Raw genomic sequence first — 19,993 nt, 5'->3', positions numbered from 1 at the left:
CTTTGAGTGACTCAGCGGTGCCTTTGAAGTGAAATCCAACCCTGTTATCATGACATAGATAGCCTGGTACGGTCAGGCTATTACATACCAATGCTTTTTCCATGACACGTGGGTGCACTTCAATAAAATTCTAATACTAACCACTCGCATTGGCTTCAGATACACAAGGAAAGACACCACTTTGCTGACAAAGGTCCGTCTAGTCAAAGCTATGGTTTTTCCAGTAGTCACATCTGGATGTGAGAGTTGGACCTTAAAGAAGGCTGAGCACCAAAGAGTTGATGCTTTTTAATTGTGGTGCTGGAGAAGACTCTTGAGAGTCCCTTGAACAGAAAGGGGATCAAACCAGTCAATCCTAAAAAAAATCAATCCTGAGTATTCATTGGAAGGACTGATGCTAAGCTGAAACTCCAATACTTTGGCCACCTGATGCAAAGAGCTGACTCACTGAAAAAGACCCTGATGCTGGGAAAGATTGAGGGCAGGAAAAGAAGCAGAAGCAGAGGATGAGATGGTTCGATGGCATCACTGACTCAATGGACATGAGTTTGAGCAAACTCCGGGAGAATAGTGAAGGACAGGAAAGCCTGATGCACTGCAGTCCGTGGGGTCACAAAGGATCAGACACGACTTATTACCTTAGTCAAAAAACAACACAAGGGAAAGCCCCAGTCTTCCATATGGGTGCCCCTACTTCATAAGCCAGCCACAAGCCAGGGTCTCCAGTCCCCTCATACCTACAGATTCAGGGATTCCCACAATTCCCTCTGGTTTAATAATTTGCTAGAACAACTCCAGAACTAGAAAAGTGTTATACTTACTCTTACAGTTTTGTTATAAAGAGTGGAATAGACACACAGTGGGAGGTCTGGCAGGATTCCTCACGCAGAGCTTCCTCACCTCTCCCCATGGAGTCAGGGGCCTCACTTTGCCTGCCTGTCTGTGGGTTCACCAGCCAGGGAGTTCCTCTGAACCTCAGCATCCAGAGCTTTTACTGGAGTTTCATTACAAAGGCTTGGTTAATTACATCATTGGCCATGTTACTGAGCTCCATCTCCAGTCCCCTTCTCCTCCCAAAGTGCCAGCACTCTAATCATATGCTTGATCTTTCTGGTGACTAGCCCCAGTCCTGAAGCTATCCAGTGGTCCGTACTGAGTCATCTAATGCAGTAAAGTCACTTCTATCATTTAGGAAACTCCAACAGATTCTGAAGCTCTCTGCCAGCAACCACTGGGGACAGGTATATCTTTATTATATCACAATACTTCTCAGATCTCATCTTGCACCACTCTTGCACCCCACCCACCAGACATGCTGGACTTCTCTTAACTCCCGGACTGTGCCAACTCCTTTCCTCTCCCTGAGATAATTCCTTCTTCCCTGTTTCATTCCTGCCCTATCTCCCCCAGCCTAAGAATATATGTCCAGTGCAATGGACATGAACTTGGGCAAACTTTGGGAGATGGTGAGGGACAGGGAGGCCTGGCAAGCTGCAGTCCATGGGGTTGCAAAGAGTCAGACACCACTGGGCAACTGAACAACAACAACAAGATTATCTGATTAGAAAACCTTTGCCTGTCTCAATGTCATTCTTTTATCTCCCCATACTTATCTGCTTCATGGGACTAATTCCAAACTGAAATGATTTATGTTTATGCCTCTATAAAATGTAAACTCCTTGATGACATAGCCTTGATTGTCTTGTTCCTTCTTTATCTTCTAGCACATACCAACATTCAGTAAATATTTATCAAACTAAAGAAAGTGGGAAAGATAATAATCAGGCCAGTTGAAGCTATTTGATTGCTAAGAAGAAGAAATGTTTAGGCTTGATGAGAAAAGTGACATGGTGAAGTTGTCAAATCAGAAGCAAGAGAATGATAGATATTTGGGGAAAATGAGTATGTGAAGTGTAATCACAGTTTATCAAATGCATTGTTGAGGGAAGGACTAGAGGCAGGAGGCCCTTCCAGGAGTCCAGGTAAACTGATGGAAGTCTGAACAAGCGTGGTGGAGTAGGAACGGAATGAAAGGGGGAAACTGAGAATTTTAAGAAAGATGCCCTTGACATTCTTTCTTTTTAGGTTTAACTTTTTATTTTGAAATAATTTCAAACTGACAAAAAAGTTGCAAAAACGTTATGAAGGACTCCTGTGTACCTTCACCCAGATTCACTCATTGTTAACATATTGCTTCATTTGCTTTACTATTCTCTTTCTTTGTATGCGTGTAGAGTTTGCATTCTTCTGTGTTATTTTTTTCATGAATCCTTTGCAAGTAAGCTATCAACTCCATGCCTCTTCATCCCTAAATACTTCAGTGTGCATTTCCTAATGGGAAAGACATTTCACAGTAACACAATGCTTGTACCAACACCAGGGAATTTAATGTTGATACAGTACTGTATCCAGGGTCCTAGCCCAGGAACCAGCTCAAGATCCTACGTAACAGTGAGTTGACCTGTCCCTTTAGTCCCTTTCATTTGGAATAGTTCCTTGGTCTTTGAAGTTAGACATTTTTGAAGTATGCAGACCGTTTATTTTGCAGAATACTCATTTTTGGTTTGCTCAAGTTTCCTCATAGCTTCACTCAGATTGGGCATTTAGGGCAGGAATGCTACATTAATAATCTTGTGTCCTAGCATCAGACAAGAGGCCCATGATACCACTTTGTCATATTATTGGTGGTATGAACGTAAATCGCTTAGCTAAGGTAGTGTCCACCCTGTTTCTCCACAGTAAGATTACTATGTTTCCATTGGTAATCAATGAGTAATTTATGCTAAGATCCTATGAGCCGATGTAATATGTTTTTTATTTTAATCAACCTTTTGATTTTAGTAATTTTAGCACACCTTGGTGAGTCTTGCCTGAATCGGTTATTGCCAAGGCACCTGCAAAATGGTGATTTTTCTAGCTGCATTATTTTTTCTACATTTGTTGGTTGACATTTTACTTCTTATTTATTTATTGTGGGTTCATGGGTTCTTATTTTATTAATCCATTCCTGTTAGCATTCATCGTAACACACCCAAATCATTCATCAGAGGACCCGAGTTTGTTCAGTGGGAGCACTGGAGATGGACTCCTGTGTCCTTTTGACAGGTCCCCATCATGTTTTGGAGCAATTCCTTACTTTTCTCATGTAACAAAATATACCAAGTTCTTCTTGTGCTTTTCCTGCCTTCGTCCTGGCACCAGCCATTACACCGAAGAGTTCTGATTCCTTTTCAGTGGGGAATGGTATTTAAAAACCAAGATCTGGGAGTGAGGTGTATCCATGGTGACTGGACTGTCTTTGTTTTCCAGGTCCTTTCTTCCCTGAAATTTTGACTCATTGAGTGAGAGAGATCTAGGTTAGGAGACTAAGCAATGGTCACCTCACAGACCAAAATCATCCAAAACCCAAACTGGAACGATTCACAGAAAGCAAACTAGTCTACCAAGGTGCTGGTGCTAAGTCTGACTCTTTGCGACCACATGGACTGTAGCCTGCCAGGTTTCTCTGTCCATGGGATTCTCTAGCCAAGAATACTGGAGTGGGTTGCCATGCCCTCCTCCAGGGGATCTTCCCAACATAGGGATCGAACCCACGTCTCTTATGTCTCCTTGTTGGCAGGTGAGTTCTTTACCATTGAGCTACCAGAGAATTCTACCAAGAGGACTACCTAAGCCATCTTAAAAATGTGTCTTACACAAATATATTCTTTGTGTAAGAATTTAATTACTGGAAGAATAAAAGAAAACATGAATCACCCCTGCAGTCTTTAAGTTTTGTCAGCAAACACTTTCTAAATGCTAAAACTGGTTTTTCAACGTTTGCCCAGCTCCTAAAACTTCCCCAGGCTTAGCGCTACATGAGGGCCAGACAGCAGGTGGGGACTTGTTCTGTTGAAGCTGCAATTTGCCAGGTGGTGAAGGCTGATGCCAGGCCTTCCTGGGGACTTTCTGGGCCCTGCTTACAGATTGTCAGTGTTATCTGGAGGGAAATCAATACTGACCCAGTATCAACTGTGGGGAAAGCACCGAACGTTCTTCACTGTTTGAATAGCGCAGTGTTGTCATCTGAACTGGGGGAGATGAGATTCAGACTTGGAGACTGAGATAGTCTGTTTCGAATGGGTCTTCGGGTCCCTGAAGAGTGGAGGCCACAGCGTCTTTCCCTCTTTGATAAAACGACTCCTTTCTCAGATAAGATGCCATTACTCACAAGACTCACACACATACACACACTCTAAAATTTGCCTGTTTAAAGCTGACATGGTCCTGGTTTCTTTTCCACTGCTGACTGGAAACAAAGGTGTATTACGAATACAAGTTGGAATTACCTGGGGGTGTGTTTTGAGACCACCTGGTAAATGTTCCCTTTAGGAATTGTAAGCAGCTGCACACTCGAATTAGGGGACAGAACAGCCACACGGGTGTCTGGTCAGAAGCAAGCATCTGTTTGCAGTTCGTTTAGGGGAAACGCAGCCAGTGATGCCAGTGATGCCAGTCTCAGCAGGGAACTCTGCTCAATGTTATGTGGCAGCCTGGGTGGCAGGGGTGGTGGAGTTTGGGGGAGAATGGATACGTGTATGTGCATGGCTGAGTCCCTTTGCTGTCCACCTGAAACTATCACACTGTTAATCGACTGTACTCCAATACAAAATGAAAAGTTAAAAAAATGATTCTGGTCTTAGATCTGCTGACTGGGACAAGCTCAATGCCGTTCGCACTTGGTCTTCATCTCACTACCCAGAGCAAATGAGGCAGGCCTTAAAAGACAAGTTCCCCTACTGCCATTTGGGGGATTAGACTCAAGAATTTATTTTCAATATAAAAGGAGGTTGGGAGAAAAGTAGTTCTTATAGAGCTGCTGCAGCTAAGTCACTTCAGTCGTGTCTGACTCTGTGCGACCCGATAGATGGCAGCCTACCAGGCTTCCCCGTCCCTGGGGTTCTCCAGGCAAGAACACTGGAGTGGGTTGCCATTTCCTTCTCCAATGCATGAAAGTGAAAAGTCCAAGTGAAGTCGCTCAGTCGTGTCTGACTCCTAGCGACCCCATGGACTGCAGCCTACCAGGCTCCTCAGCAGATTCTTTCTAATCTGCGTCAGTGGAGCTTTTGAGATTGATTACCTTTACTCAAGTTCCAGAGAACACGCAAAGGCTGAGTTTATGGAGAAATATTACCACAGGATCAATTTCAGTTTCTACAGTCTCAGCAGGGACCCAGTTAGGGATATTATCTCTGATGGAGAGTGAAGTAATAAAGGTACAGGACCCAGGGTGAGTTTCAGTGAGGGCACTGTCACTGTGCTTCAGTTGGGATTGGTTGATTAGTGCTCATAAGAACAGAGATGGAAGAAGGGTGATATAAAGATGTATCTCTGACTGCCTTACTAGATGAATATTACTGCCTCATCATTTTTTCCTAACACGGGGCTGGTGGCAGAAGCTGATTGTTTTGATTCAGGTATATAGAAACTTAAAAATAATTTGTTACCCTCTTATTACAGACGAAAAACTTGATTATTTTAAAAATGTAACAAACAAAGAAAAAAATTAAGTCATCCACTGCCCCACTTCCTAGGGAGAACAGCTGTAAACAGATTGACATATACTTTAACATTTTTTCTATGCTTAAATACATATTTTTATCAAGAATCCGTTCATTCCTGTGTTCATGCCCATTCTTGTCTGACGCTTTGCGACCCTATGGACTGTAGCCCACCAGGCTCCTCTGTCCATGGGATTCTCTAGGCAAGAACACTGGAGTGGGTCACCATTTCCTGCTCCAGGGGATCTTCCTGACTCGGGGGCCAAACCCGTGTCTCCTGCGTCTCCTGCATTGGTAGGTGGATTCTTTACCTGTGAGCCCCCAGGGAAGCCCAATGCGTTCATTATTCTATCATTTATTTTGTCTTTCACTTAACTACTTTGTACCTCACCTCTCCATGTCAATGCTACAGTATCGTTTTTTGGTCAGTTTTTTAAAAATATTTTTTTGGTGTGGACCATTTTTAAAGTCTTTATTGAATTTGTTACAATATTGCTCCTATTTTACGTTTTGGTTTTTATTTTTGGCCCTGAGGCATGGGGGTCCTTATTTCACCTGCCAGGGATCAAGCCCACACCCCCTGCATTAGAAGGTGAAGTCTTAACCACTGGACCACCTGGGAAGTCCCTTTTTGCTAGTTTGAAATACAAAACCAACAGATGCTCTTGTTAAACATTTCTGAGTATAGAATAAAAAGTATTTCTCCTACCTTCCAGTCTTCCTTCCTTGATGTAACCCTAAGACCGTGTACTTCATGTTTCTCTCCAGAAAATTTCTATGGACACACACACACACACACACAAATAGTATTCAATTAATGAATGTATCACAAGGTAGTAAGTAAAATCCTGTTATGTGGAAAATCAGGGTTTTTCCAAGTTCAGTGGACGTCTTTGTGATTAAGCATTTGCACAGAGCCATGATTATTTCCCTGAGATAAACTCCAGAAAACAAATCGCACCATTTTAGCACGTCTGATATGTGCAGTGCATTCGCCTTTCGTATGATTTATGCCAGTTTCTCACTGTCATCCATAAGCAACTTTTACTTTTTAAAAATCTTTAAAAGTATAACACATATAGAAAAGTGTCCTAATCACGGGTTAAACCTGCCCTGTCCAATACGGTAACCACCAGCCACACGTGGCACACTAGAACTGTGGATGGTCCAAATTAAGATGTGGCTGGAAGTGTAAAATACCCAGTTTCGAAGAACTGGTCCAGAAGAAAGTCCTGGGAAATATTTCATTAATGATTTTATGCTAATAATATATTGAATGACATTTTGCATGTAGTCTGTTTAGTAAAGATACATGAGTAAAATTGATTCCACTTGTCTAATTTCACTGTTTTCATGTATTTACTAGGGAAATGCAAGTCACATGTGTGGCTTGCACTCTGTGTGTCGTGGACAGCACAGAATAGGACCCTGTACAGAACCTCAGATAATAAACCCGCCACTGAGGGATGCACTCCTGATAGGCTCTCTTCCTCTCCCGCTCCTCCCGCCCCATGCCCACCTGTGCCTCAGTTACAGCCAGCGCTCTTAGCACTAATGTAGCCCCCTTCACCACCAACAATCCTCTGTCAGGTTCAGTTCAGCTGTTCAGTCGTATCCAACTCTCTGCGACCCCGTGGACTGCAGCACTCCAGGCTTCCCTGTCCATCACCAACTCCCGGAGCTTGCTCAAACTCATGTCCATCGACTCAGTGATACCATCCAACCATCTCATCCTCTATCATCCCACTCCTCCTGCCCTCAGTCTTTCCCTCTGTCAGGAATGATCAGTAAACACGTGGCGAATGCCCACTTTTGAAGGTAACAGGGTACTAAGACCGTAATCTACCGGACCGATCGGAAGTACTAGCTCTAAGGTGCATCTTGTGCTAATTGATTGCTGAGAAAGGGTATGTATTTCGACTTCAGGAATTGCTGCTGGATTCAACATCATGCTCCTGCTAAAATGTGCACACACGGCATGGAAAGACGGAATATGCAGACTTGATGGACAGTTCATTGATGGAAGGCTGCCATCTCTTATCAGCCCTCAGCTTTCACTTCCTCACTTATTGATTGTACCAGACACACCCTTGGTGCACATACCTTTTCATCAAACACGAATGCTGTTCCCACGTTGGCTTCCACACCCAACCTGAAGTGTGGAAACAAAATGCAGAGAAGTAGGAAGAAAAAGCCCTAGGGATTAGCGTGTGACTCTTGCTTCCTTTCTGCCCTATTGTTGGCTTATGTCTTGTTCTTTGAGTCACTTTTTCACTGGACTCATTTTTAGAGTAAGAAATAAATAAAAGATTTTTCAAAGTACCTCATAAAGTATTTGAGCTCGATTGTATGCTCAATTATTTAGAATGTGGCCAAAATCCTTACTTCATTCCATTGCTTCACTCAGAGTAGCTTATGTAGGGAAGGTCTCCAAGGTGAGAGGAATTCAAGAAACATCTCTGCTGCAACTTGTCCTCATTATCACTCTTTTGTTATCGTTATATCATGCTTAATTTTATAAGAATAATGTTTCTAGCCCTTTGGAGCCCTCCACTTAGTTTTTATAAAATTGCATTGTAATAAATTCAGGAGTCAACATAGCCTTTTAACAAGAAAAATGAGACTTCTCTTTCAAAGATTCCCTCTCCCCTGAACTTGAAGGATAAGGGAAATATCTTGCTGAAATTAGTGTGAACTAAGAACCGAAAGAGCTCTATCTTTGTTCCGTGATTAGTTTAACTTATTAGATGAACTTGAATACATATCTTCTAAGCCTTAATTTTGCCATCTGTGAACCGGGGAGAGAGTGTTCCCCCATAGTCCTGTGTTCAGATGGGTTTGCAATAAAAGCAATACATTGGAAGAAAAAGTAATAAATTATTCCCCAGGCTGCAGTGATCTTGACATTCCTTCCTGACTCAATTCTGTGATTATAAGTAATGAATGCTTTCACTGTTTCCAACCGCTGTGTTTCAACACACTGGTAAAATTTAAAGACCTCTTTCTTATCACAGTAAGCCAAGCTATAATTTTTGCCTTACACAGACTTCTAAGCACCTTTTCCCCCTCTTTGCATTCAAAGCTGAGCATATACTTTTTAAGGTCTTTCTACTTTCCCTCTTTGTCCCATTACCAAAATGTTAAGCAAATTTTTAAAGTTATAAGATAAAGAAGATTGCATCACCTTCCACCAGCACTGGGTGAGCTAGAGACACACACACATATAAAATTCCATAAATCCTTTTCTGATTAAAAGAACTGTTAAAACTTTGAGAAAAAAGCAGTTCTCTCTCTTCTCATCATTAGGAAGAACCCAATATCTGTGAAATGACAGATTCCTAATGAAAGCATGACTCAGTACTGAATAATACAGTATAAAACATTATTACCTCTTTTTAAATGGTTTATACACTATATACATTTATTTTTATTTTCAGATTATAGTTGACCCCTGAACAAGTCGGAGGTTAATCCACCTACAATTTTTCATTGACTTTTCCTATCTGTGGTTCCTTTACACCCTCAGAGTCAACCAACCGCAAACCATGAAGTACTATAGCATTTCCTATTGAAAGATATCTGTGTATAAGTGGATCTGTGCAATTCAAACCCATGTTGTTCAAGGGTCAGCTGCAATTTTCCTATCAAAAATGCTACTTCCCGACTTAATTTGCCATTCTCAAAGTTTTGAAAGCATTATCAAATAATAGCAAAACAGAGTATAAACTGAAAAAGTCTATAGGTCTCTCTGGCCCATGGCTATAATAGTTAAGGTTTCATTAACAGTTTCAGCTGAAATACTTCCTCGGATAGCTTACCTAGGACCTCCAGACCCTGACACTGTCTCTCATCATGAGGTCAACAGCCGATCCCCCATGTGCCTGAGCCCCGCCCCATCTGTGGGTTTGGCAGAATCTGCTGGACTCCGACGTGTCTGCTTCTTTGGGCACCAGAGTCTCTCTTGGGATTCCAGTGAGTGCTGCCTGCCTCTCCACATGGGATGCTGCCAAGCAGACCAGATTCCTCAAAGAGCCAAGTCCCCTCCCTTCCTGTCTGTGACACACTGTTAGAGCAGTCCTCAGACAATGTTATTTGTGCCTTGGCATTTTGCAGAGATTTGGTCAAGTAGCTCTTTGGGCTTTTACTTACTGACTTCCTGTTCTCTGGTGTGTTGGACAGGAAGCCCATTGAAGAGAAGGAGGAAGGATAGAGAGAGTCAGGCCAAGAACTAACCCCCTTCTATACTCAGGGTTGCCCCTTTCCTTGAGGATGAATGTCTCTTTTCTGGACATGAACGATCTCTCAGTGGGCTTCAGTTCAGTCACTCAGTCGTGTCCGACTCTTTGCGACCCCATGAATCGCAGCACGCCAGGCCTCCCTGTCCATCACCAACTCCCAGAGTTCACTCAGACCCATGTCCATCGAGTCAGGGATGCCATCCAGCCATCTCATCCTCTGTCGTCCCCTTCTCCTCCTGCTCCCAATCCCTCCCAGCATCAGAGTCTTTTCCAATGAGTCAACTCTTCATATCAGTAGTCCCCACCAGAACTTTCTTCTGGCTTCCTTACTAGTTCACTCATCAAGGCAGAACCTCCTACAGTGGGCACATCCTAATTCCCTGGTGACTCAATCAGTAAAGAATCCACCTGCAATGCAGGAAACCCGGGTTCAATCCCTGGGTAGAGAAGATCCGCTGGAGAAGGGCATGGCAACCCACTCCAGTATTCTTGCCTGGAGAATCCCATGCACAGAGGAACCTGGCAGGCTGCAGTCCATAAGGTCTCAGAGTTAAACATGACTGAAGTGACTTAGCACACATGCAGGGACAAGCTAAGATGCCTACTAAGTGAGGATGTATTTTTGTTTGGATGAAAACCACCCCAAACCAACCCCTGGGGATTGAACTTGAGGTTGAGAGACTGTGGGTTGAGGATGGGAGCAAGTCTGCCAGTGATGAGGATGGAAGTGGGGATGGGAGTAGGCGGGGGGTGGGGGAAATTGGGGAACTTTCAGGAAACGCCAGGATGCTTGATCCTTTCACTCAGGTCTGCCTTCTCCCTGCAGAACGACATCTTCGAGTGGTCGAGGGACCACCGAGTCCATCACAAGTACTCGGAGACGGATGCTGACCCGCACAATGCCCGCCGGGGCTTCTTCTTCTCCCACATCGGCTGGCTATTTGTCCGCAAGCATCGGGACGTCATTGAGAAGGGGAGGAAGCTTGACGTCACCGACTTGCTGGCTGACCCCGTGGTCCGGTTCCAGAGAAAGTAAGTGAGCAATCACTATCGATGTCCCTGAGGGACAGGACCCAGAGACAGAGCCCAGTGAGGTGTAATAATATCCCCAGGCAGTTCCCCTGCAGATTGGGTCTTCCTGCGGTCGCTGTCTGTTGATTCATTCCCTTTTGATCATGATGTTTTTCTCTGTTCACACAGTTGTTTTCAATCTGACCTTGATTTTGAAATGGAGTTCCTGTAAGCCCACTTGTCATTTCTTTCCGACCCATCTGCATGACTGATTTCGTGGAATGTTTCTGTTGTTTTCCTCACTCGCTCATCCGTGTTTCCCTGGGCTGGCGAGGAGGGCAGAGAGGATTTGCTTTGTTTTAGTGACACGCTGGACTCCAATGGGACTGGTCTCCCTCTCGGTCCCCTGCTCTGTGCTCCCAGAATCCTCCCCTCCCCGACTCCTGGAACTGTTAACACCAGAAGGTTTCTGTGCAGAGAAAACATGCCCGGGTAACAAAGAGCCTCAAAGTGCTTGTGTGCATGCACAGTGTCAGCTGAGCGGTTTCCGCCCATCAGCGTTTACAGGGTGACTCTCCTTTCAGCAGCCCGCCGGTGATAGCCTGCCTGTCACTGCTGCAAGTGGGGAGCATCCAAGGTTCACATTTCCACTAGGAAGCTGGCTGCATCCATGTTGCTCTAGATCCGCAGAGCTGGCCACAGTGTGTTAGTTGCTCAGTCATGTACAACTCTTTGCCACCCTGTGGACTGTAGCCCACCAGGCTCTTCTGTTCATGGGATTCTGCAGGCAAGAATACTGGAGTGGGTTGCCATTGCCCTCTCCAGGGGATCTACCTGACCCAGAGATCAAACCTGAGTCTCAGGCATTGTAGGCAGATTCTTTACCATCTAAGCCACCAGGGAAACTCATGTTGGTTTAAATCAGCAGAGTTGGCCACGATGAGAGCACTTATAGATAGATTCCTTGCCCCCAAAACAATGGATTTATGTGCAAAGAGAGATGATTTGAGAATGGCATTCTAGTGAGATCCTTGAGTTGGTATGGTGGACAAATGGTCCCTGGATACCATCTCCACTGACAGGCAAGAATCATTTGAAGTGTTCTCTCAAACAGAATCTCCTGATAATGGAAATGGAGTCTGTACCTTTGATGCAGAGTTCCTTGCGTGAGAGGATGTATGGCTTAGAAATGTGCCCCTTTGATCCTTTAGCCTCTCTTCTCACATTGAAGATGGTGGTGAGAAAAGGGAGGGTGGAGAAGACAGATCGCATAGGCCTGCACTTGAGCACCTCCACATCCTTGCAAAAGAGCTGACTGCTCTCAGGGCTCAGCTGTGGCTGTAAGATGGGGGTAACAGTAGCACCTGTCTCTTACAGTTTTTGTGAGGACATAATGAAAACAAAAAAGATGGGAAATGCCTGGCACATGGTATAGATTTGTGATGACTCACGCCCTGGGCAGGAGCTACTCCAATCCCCCCCACCTGCTTCCTTTCTTTTTTTCAGTTGTGCTGGGTCTTTGCTGTGGTGGGCTCAGGAGTTGTGGTGCATGAGATTAGTTGCCAGCATGTGGGATGATCTTAGTTCCCCAACCAGGGATCGAACCTTTGGTCCCCTGCATTAGAAGGAGGATTCTTAATCACAAGACCACCAGGGAAGTCTGCAAACCTCTGCTTCTGTTGGCTTCACCACAGGCTCTTCTTTCTCTCCTCCATACAGTTCTTTCAGGCGGATGCAACAAGTTATCGGTAGCCAAAAGTTTTATAGCAGAAAATAATAAGATGCTTTCAATTAAATGACTTCTTGATTCTAATTTTTTTTTGTCATGAGGGTAAAATAGGAAAATCTGCAGAATTCAGAGAAGTAGAAAGAAAATCACCCACAGTTCTAACACATAAACACAACCACAGTTTCAATTCTATAACATCTTCTACATTTATGCATACATTTGACATATTTTTACATGATGAAAGTCATACTGCTTATGTAGTTTTATGTCTTGCCTTTTAACTTCAGATTATGTTGTAGGCACCATTATCAAAGGCTGCATGGGTTCACTGTTTGAGTGTCAGAGTTTATTTAACCATCACTCCATGATAGGATATGTATGTCGTTTCCAATTTTGTGATATAAATGATGTTGCTAAATGATTAGTAATGCTTTGGGACAATCAGACCTTAGATTAATTTGAAGAGCTCAGATGAGAAGGCAGAGGATCTTCTATTTTATTCATAAGAAGTGAGCCGAGTATAATAGTGTGGTTTCTCTGACCATACAAATGGAAATTTTTTTTCAAGTTTTCCCTTTTAAACAATGTGGTAATCTGATTCTTTAGGTGTATACTCATGGTACATATGTCCAAAGACTATCTCTAAAGGCAGGCAGAAGAACAAAGACTATTTCAGCATGTTCCCTGAATAGATGTCTGAGAACATCTATCATTACCAGTTCAGTGACCGAAGGATTGCAGTATCAAAAACCATTCATTCACAGTATCATTTCACATATCATTGAGCTCCTGCTGGAAGTCAGAGCTGAGGATACAGTCTTAAAGATTGGTCTCAGTTCCCCCAGAGTTTGCAGACTAGCAGGGAACCCACAAATTAACTTGCAGATAATTATACTCTAGATGGAGGAGAATGACGTGTAATAGGGTAGAGTCAGGCACCATGGGAACGCAGAGAGGGGTCTCCTCGCCCACCCTGCAAGCTGGAAGGAACCAACTCCCAAGCCAAGACCTGAAGGATGAGAAGTTAGATAAGGATGGGGGCTAGAATATTTATTATGTCTGTCACTTCATAAAAGTCTATAGAGCCCTTGAGTTTTGGAGCTTTTTACAAATCAGTTAACCCATGCCTTCCATTTTTCCTATGAGAAAACAAATAAACAAAATGTAAATAGAAAGTTGGGAATCGAAGTCCTGTCAGTCTGTTTGTGCTACTATAACAAAAATACTGACGACCAGGTGGCTTACACAACAGACATTTATTTCTCACAGTTTTGGGGGCTGGGAAGCCCAAGATCAAGGCCCCGGAAGATTTGGTGTCCGGTGAGAGCCTGCTTCCTGGTTCCTAGATAGCTGTCTTCTTGTGTTCTCACAGGGCAGAGGGGCAAGAGAGCTCTCTGGGGTCTCTCTCATAAGAGCCCTACTTCTGTTCATGAGGGCTTCACTTTTGTGACTTACTCACCTCTCAAAGCCCGTCATTACCTTGAGGATTAGATTTCAACATATGAAGTTCGTTGTTCAGTCACTCAGTTGTGTCCGACTCTTTGTGACCCCATGGACTGAAGCCCACCAGGCTCCTCTGTCCGTGGGATTCTCCAGGCAAGAGTACTGGAGTGGGTTGCCATGCCCTCCTCCAGGGCATCTTCCTGACCCAGAGATTGAACCTGCATCTCCCGCAGCTCCTGCGTTGCAAGCAGGCTCTTTACCACTGAGCCAGCAGGGAAGCCCTAAGACCCGATGCAGCCTCATAAATAAATAATAATAATAAAAGAATCACTGAATTACAGCAAGAGAGCTACATTCATGAAGCCAGCTTTACCCATCCTGTCATTCAGGCCCCATAGAGGAGGCAGATTCCTTAAAGAGTGAGTCCTTGCTCGTAGGGATGGGAGCTGGAACAGTGGGTCCCATCATGGGTGGCACTGCCACGTTGGGTCTCAGACCTTGCTGTTCTGTGCCAAGTTGGAGGGGCATCTTGAAAAACAGAAGATGCTCACTTGGAGCCCAGTCTTGTGCCATTTCAGCAGCACTCCTTAGAGAGTCCCTCTCCTGGATGGAATTCCCATCCCCTCTGTGGTCCTCTGAGAGCAACAGTCCTTGTTCCATTTTTAGTGGCTGGGGTTTACCACTGATTCACTACCTCCCGGAGAGCAATGTTTGTGCAAAGAGACCCAGCTAAACACTTGGAGAGTTTTCTCAAACAGGCAAATGTGTAAATGACAGAGACCCAGGATTTAGAGACTCCTCCTTCAGTCAGAAGTTTGCCCAGGTGGCACAATAGTAAAGAATCCACCTGTCAAGCGGGAGACTCATATTCAGTCCCTGGATTGGAAAGATTCCCTGGAGGAGGAAATGGCAACCCACTCCTTATTCTTGCCTGGAGAATCCCATAGACAGAGGAGCCTACTGGGCTACAGTCCATGGGGTCCCAAAGAGTTAGACACGACTCAGTCAGCACACACACACCTTCAATCAGAACATGAGCACTGATAATTTTAGTTCATTTATTCTTTTGGCCACTGTGTGTGGCATGTGGTATCTTAGTTCCCCAACCAGGGATTGAACCAATACCTCCTGCAGTGGAAATGTGGCATCTTAACCACTGGACCACCGGGAAAGTCCCCTAGCACCAATATTACAATTGATGGATCCACTGTGCTTGGTCATCCTAATGACAACCCATCAAAAGAAAAGCTTGCCTGAGAGCCAAGCTTGCTCAGCTTTCCATTATACAGTCTAATAAAAGAGAGAAAATAGTGGCCTTAAGGGTAATAGGGCTTCCCTTGTGACTCAGCTGGTAAAGAATCTGCCTGCAATGCGGGAGACCTGGGTTCGATCCCTGGGTTGGGAAGATCCCCTGGAGAAGGGAAAGGCTACCCACTCCAGTATTCTTGCCTGGAGAATTCCATGGACTGTATAGTCCGTGGGGTCGCAAAGAGTCGGACATGACTAAGCGACTTTCACTTAAGGGTAATAGGAAAGAGGCACGGTTCAGTCCTGGGTCCAAACTTTTCCTCTAAGAGATCATTCTACCAAAGTGATTACAAGCAGGTAGCTGGACAACTTCAGGTTTCGCTCTGTTGTCAAACTGTGAATGCCGAAAGGGCAGGCATTAGGAGATGAGAGGTTGAGAAGCCAGTGGTGTCACATTTAGACCGTGGCGGCTCGGGTCCCTGCCTGGCTCCTGTGCCTTCAACAGCTGTGTTTGTCCTCGCAGGGCAAGAAGATCACAGAGCAAAAGGGCTTGCCACCTGGAACCTCCTTCCACTTCTAGACCTTGCCTTAGGGTCCTAGGGTCCTGGAATTCCCTGCCCAAGTGTCTCTGAGCTCACTTTCAGAGTCTGCACCAGCCTCTCCCAGGCTCTGTCCTCCTGAAGCGAAGTGCGTGCACCCTAGACTGAGAGTGGCTGAGGGGCCATGTTGGCGTGGGGAGGAGCTTAGACGCCTGGGCCTGGATTTCAACGCAGAGAAGACAGACTTGGGAAGAGAAGGGGTTCAGCCACAGCTAAGGGCCTCCACCTCTTCTCTTGGCCTGGACCCTGAAAATGTTGGGGGTGAGCCTAGAAGGGGCTACTCATAAGGTTGGCAGTGGGTCTCTCAGGTGGGAATTGTGTTTGTCTTAAGATAGAGGTTCGTTTCTCTCGCATATGAAAGAATTGCCCAGGTCCAGGTTATGGCAGCCATACAGAGCCAGGAGAGGGCTGGATTCTTTGGTCTTTCTGCTCCATCCTTAGCATATGACTTTCCATGTTTCATTCTGTGGTCCAAGGTCACCACTAAAGTTTCACCCAAAGGAAGGTGGGGGTAGGAATGGGGTTGTGCTGTCTTTAGTCCCTCAGTCATGTCTGACTCTCTGTGGCCCCATGCACTGTAGCCCATCAGGCTACAAGGGATTTTCCAGGGAAGAATACTGGAGTGGGTTGTCATTTCCTCCTCCAGGAGATCTCTCTGACCCAGGGATCGAAGCAGCGTCTCTTGTAGTCTCCTGCATTGGCAGATGGGTTCTTTTACCACTGAGCCACGTGGGAAGCCCTTAGAAGAGATGAAAATGTGTAAATCTTGCCATTTCAGGAAGAAAGGCATTTGAATCTTTTTGAGGTCGATTTCACCTCACTTTGTCTCCTAATTTGTTACCGTTTGTCTTTTTTTTTCCCCTCCTTTCTTAAGGACAAGCACCAACTCTCTCAGTAATACCTTCCTTCCTATGACTTTGTTCTAGTTCTTTCTGTGAAAACCCTAAATGTATTTCTCTGTTGGTAACATCACATAACCAAGACAGAGCAGTCAAACAAGTCTACAATTGACTCATCTTCACTTCTCTATCCTCGCAGCTTCATCCTCCACTTGGGGGATTCCCTGGTGGGGGGGGTGGGTGGGACGAATCACCTGGGAATTTACAAACAAGTTGGCTCCATCTCTGTTGACCGAATCCATTGCCCTCTGGTTCTGGTTCCATGCTGGCTCTTGGGGAATCTCTCTCCACCCTGAGTTCTTTAGTCTTGCAGCCCTACTCTAACTGTTGCTAGAGTGATACAACAATTCTTGTCTAGAATTTAGTGACTTTGAATGGCTGAGCACATTGGTTGGCTAATTGTATTTTATGGAAAATTCTATAGAAATCACCCCCAAAGGAGAGAATCTAGATAGTGAGACATTCAAACATCCAAACATGTGGATGAGATGTTGGAGACAGAGCCTTTCAAGCATAAACACCCTCTGTAGCTCCCTTGCTCATCAGTCACTTGTGGTTTGACCACTGCCTGTCTCACTTGGTCCTTGATGGTCTTGCAAGAGCAGAATCAAACCGTCCCCAGGGTGAGCATCACTCAGGCATGCTGTATGCAGAGCCCAGCTCTTGGGCATCATCTCTGCCCACTAACACCTCGATAATGAAAGTCTTTGGATTTCCCCCCATGGTTCAGTGGCAAAGACTTCACACTCCCAATACAGGGGGGCCAGGTTTGATCCCTGGTCAGAGAACTAGATCCTGTTTGCTGCAGCTGAGAATTCAAACACAACTAAAAGATCCCACATGCCTCAAGGCAGATTGAAGATCCTGAGTGCCACAGCTGAGACCTGGCACAGCCAAATAAAGAAATATTAAAAAATAACGGAAGCCATGAGGCACATGGGCTTCCCTCGTGGCTCAGATGGTAAAGAATCTGCCTGCAATTCTGGAGAACCTGGGTTCAATCCCTGGATTGGGAAGATCCCCTGGAGAAGGGAATGGCAGCCCACTCTAATATTCTTGCCTGGAGAATCCCATGGACAGAGGAGCCTGTCGGGCTGCAGTTCATACAGTGGAAAAGAGCTGGACACAGCTGAAGCGACTAATACGCACGTGAGACACGTGGCGTTTCTAGAGCATCCAGCCTCCTTTTCCTTTCTATGTGTATCACTTGTCATTCAACCACTGTGCTTTGAATATTTGCTGCATACCAGGCTCTGCTCTAGAAGCTGGCAATGGAACAGGAACAAGGGAACCAGATTCTGGACAGAACTTGCTCTTTCTGTCTAGAGCCCACATTTGGGTTTGGGAAAGTGAGAAAGGAAGCCTCGCCAGGCACCCGCCCATGGCCTGACTGGGTGTATCTCTCCACGGACGCCTTGGCTGCTCCCTGTTCCGCCTCTCCTGTTACTGAGTCCTGTCCCCCGAAGCTGTCTCCAGTTCATGCCGTCCTGTTGATGGGCCTCTTACCATCTTGGCTGTCTTTGTCTCTTTCCCTGCCGGAGGGCTTTGTTCCTTGGTGCCCTTCTCTGCATGAGGACACTTTCCCTCTTCTATCACACAGCGTTCTCCCTTCTTTGAGGTTCCCCATGTCTTCCTCTCCTCCAGCCTCTTGAGGGAACAAAAGCCATTCAGCCTATTGCTCAGGCGTTTTGTTTTTGATGGCATGAGGGTTTTGTCCTCTTGTAATCTCTCCTCGCTCCATTGTCTTGCTCAGGTTTATTCTTTTCACACATTCTTTGTATCTGTAAATGTTCCTTCTCCTTGATCTTTTCTTCCACTTGAGTGCCCAGTTGTGTCCGACTCCTTCTGACCCCACAGACTGTAGCCCGCCAAGCTCCTCAGTCCATGGAATTTTCCTGGCAAGAATACTGGAGTGGGTGGCCATTTCCTCCTCCAGGGAATCTTCCCAATTCAGGGATCAAACCCACATCTTTTGGGTTTCCTGCACTGACAGGTGAGTTCTTTACCACTAGCATCACCTGGCAATGGCACCCCACTCCAGTACTCTTGCCTGGAAAATCCCATGGATGGAGGAGCCTGGTGGGCTGCAGTCCATGGGGTCACTAAGAGTCGGACACGACTGAGCAACTTCACTTTCACTTTTCACTTTCACACATTGCAGAAGGAAATGGCAACCCACTTCAGTGTTCTTGCCTGGAGAATCCCAGGGATGGGGGAGCCTGGTGGGCTGCTGTCTATGAGGTCACACAGAGTCAGACACAACTGAAGCGACTTAGCAGCAGCAGCACCACCACCACCACCACCACCTGGGAAGCCCTGTGAGAGACAGCCTATCTCTGGTTAACAGCTTGGGCCCTGGAATCTCTCCCACTCTGTCCTCACTTTAAAACTGTCGCATCTTATCCGGGCTCTGTAAAATTTTTAAGAATGAAATAATTTATTTCTTTGAATAACTTTCTCTATATCCAGCTGTCATTGATGGGAGTTAAAATTCTGAATTTCTGAGGTCCAAGGACTTGATAAAAATCAGTGGAAGAGGTATGAGCTGTATTCAGTCAGATCCCTTTGTTAAAAGTCAATAGGAAAAAAAAAGAAAGAAAAAAGTCAATAGGAAGAGGTGAAACATCCCAAGCCAAACTTCTGGCCTTTCCTTTAAAAACATTTTTATTGGGATATTGTTGCCTTACAGTGTTGTTTTTGGCCTTTCTAAAGAGACTCTGCTGTAGTCAAACACCTGGATGACACTCTGGGATACAGGACAGAGATGATTCAATACTGAGGTGGCAGCACCAACAAAGTTTCCCTGTTTTAGTGGCTAAAAATTTGGACAGGGGAGAAAACATGTGACCCATAGTTCAAGAACTCATTTTGACTTTTTAAAAATTTCCAAGTGAAAATGTCATTTGTTTGCCTCTATAAGGGGTACTTTTCCTACTAGGACTTTGGGAGAACTTGCCTGAGTGTGTGTGTGTGTGTGTGTGTGTGTGTGTGTGTGAACACACACATCAACCGCATTAGTATCATTTTTCTTTCCCCACACTGACCATCCATGTCTATGTGTGAAATTCCCCTGCAAGATGAAGAGACGGTGTCTCAAATGTTATCTGAATATTCCAGTCACGAGCATGTTAGACATATTAATCAGCAGGTGTCAATGGATTTTTGAACTGCTGTTTGTAAATTGTTATCTTTGCTTCACTGCTGATGGCAATAAGGCTTCTTCTTGCATCTTCGAGTCAGTTCAGTAGGCAATAATAGCTGCTGTTTAACCTGGTGGCTCAGATGG

The 19,993-nt window shown here is 45.1% G+C and overlaps 1 protein-coding gene across 1 annotated transcript in view; it reads left to right on the top strand.

The window, feature by feature from the left end:
* Positions 1–19,993, top strand: part of SCD5 (stearoyl-CoA desaturase 5) — a 175,141-nt gene that overhangs the window by 114,988 nt on the left and 40,160 nt on the right. Inside the window, exon 3 of the mRNA XM_018049650.1 lies at positions 10,605–10,810. Within this exon, the coding sequence (XP_017905139.1) occupies positions 10,605–10,810 (206 nt within the window). The remainder of the gene's footprint in view (positions 1–10,604; positions 10,811–19,993) is intronic.

The sequence above is a fragment of the Capra hircus genome, chromosome 6 (genome assembly GCF_001704415.2).
Source record: "Capra hircus breed San Clemente chromosome 6, ASM170441v1, whole genome shotgun sequence".
NCBI lineage: Eukaryota > Metazoa > Chordata > Mammalia > Artiodactyla > Bovidae > Capra > Capra hircus.
The sequence above is the reverse complement of the archived record's forward strand: the minus strand, read 5'-3'. Positions and strand labels throughout refer to the sequence as shown.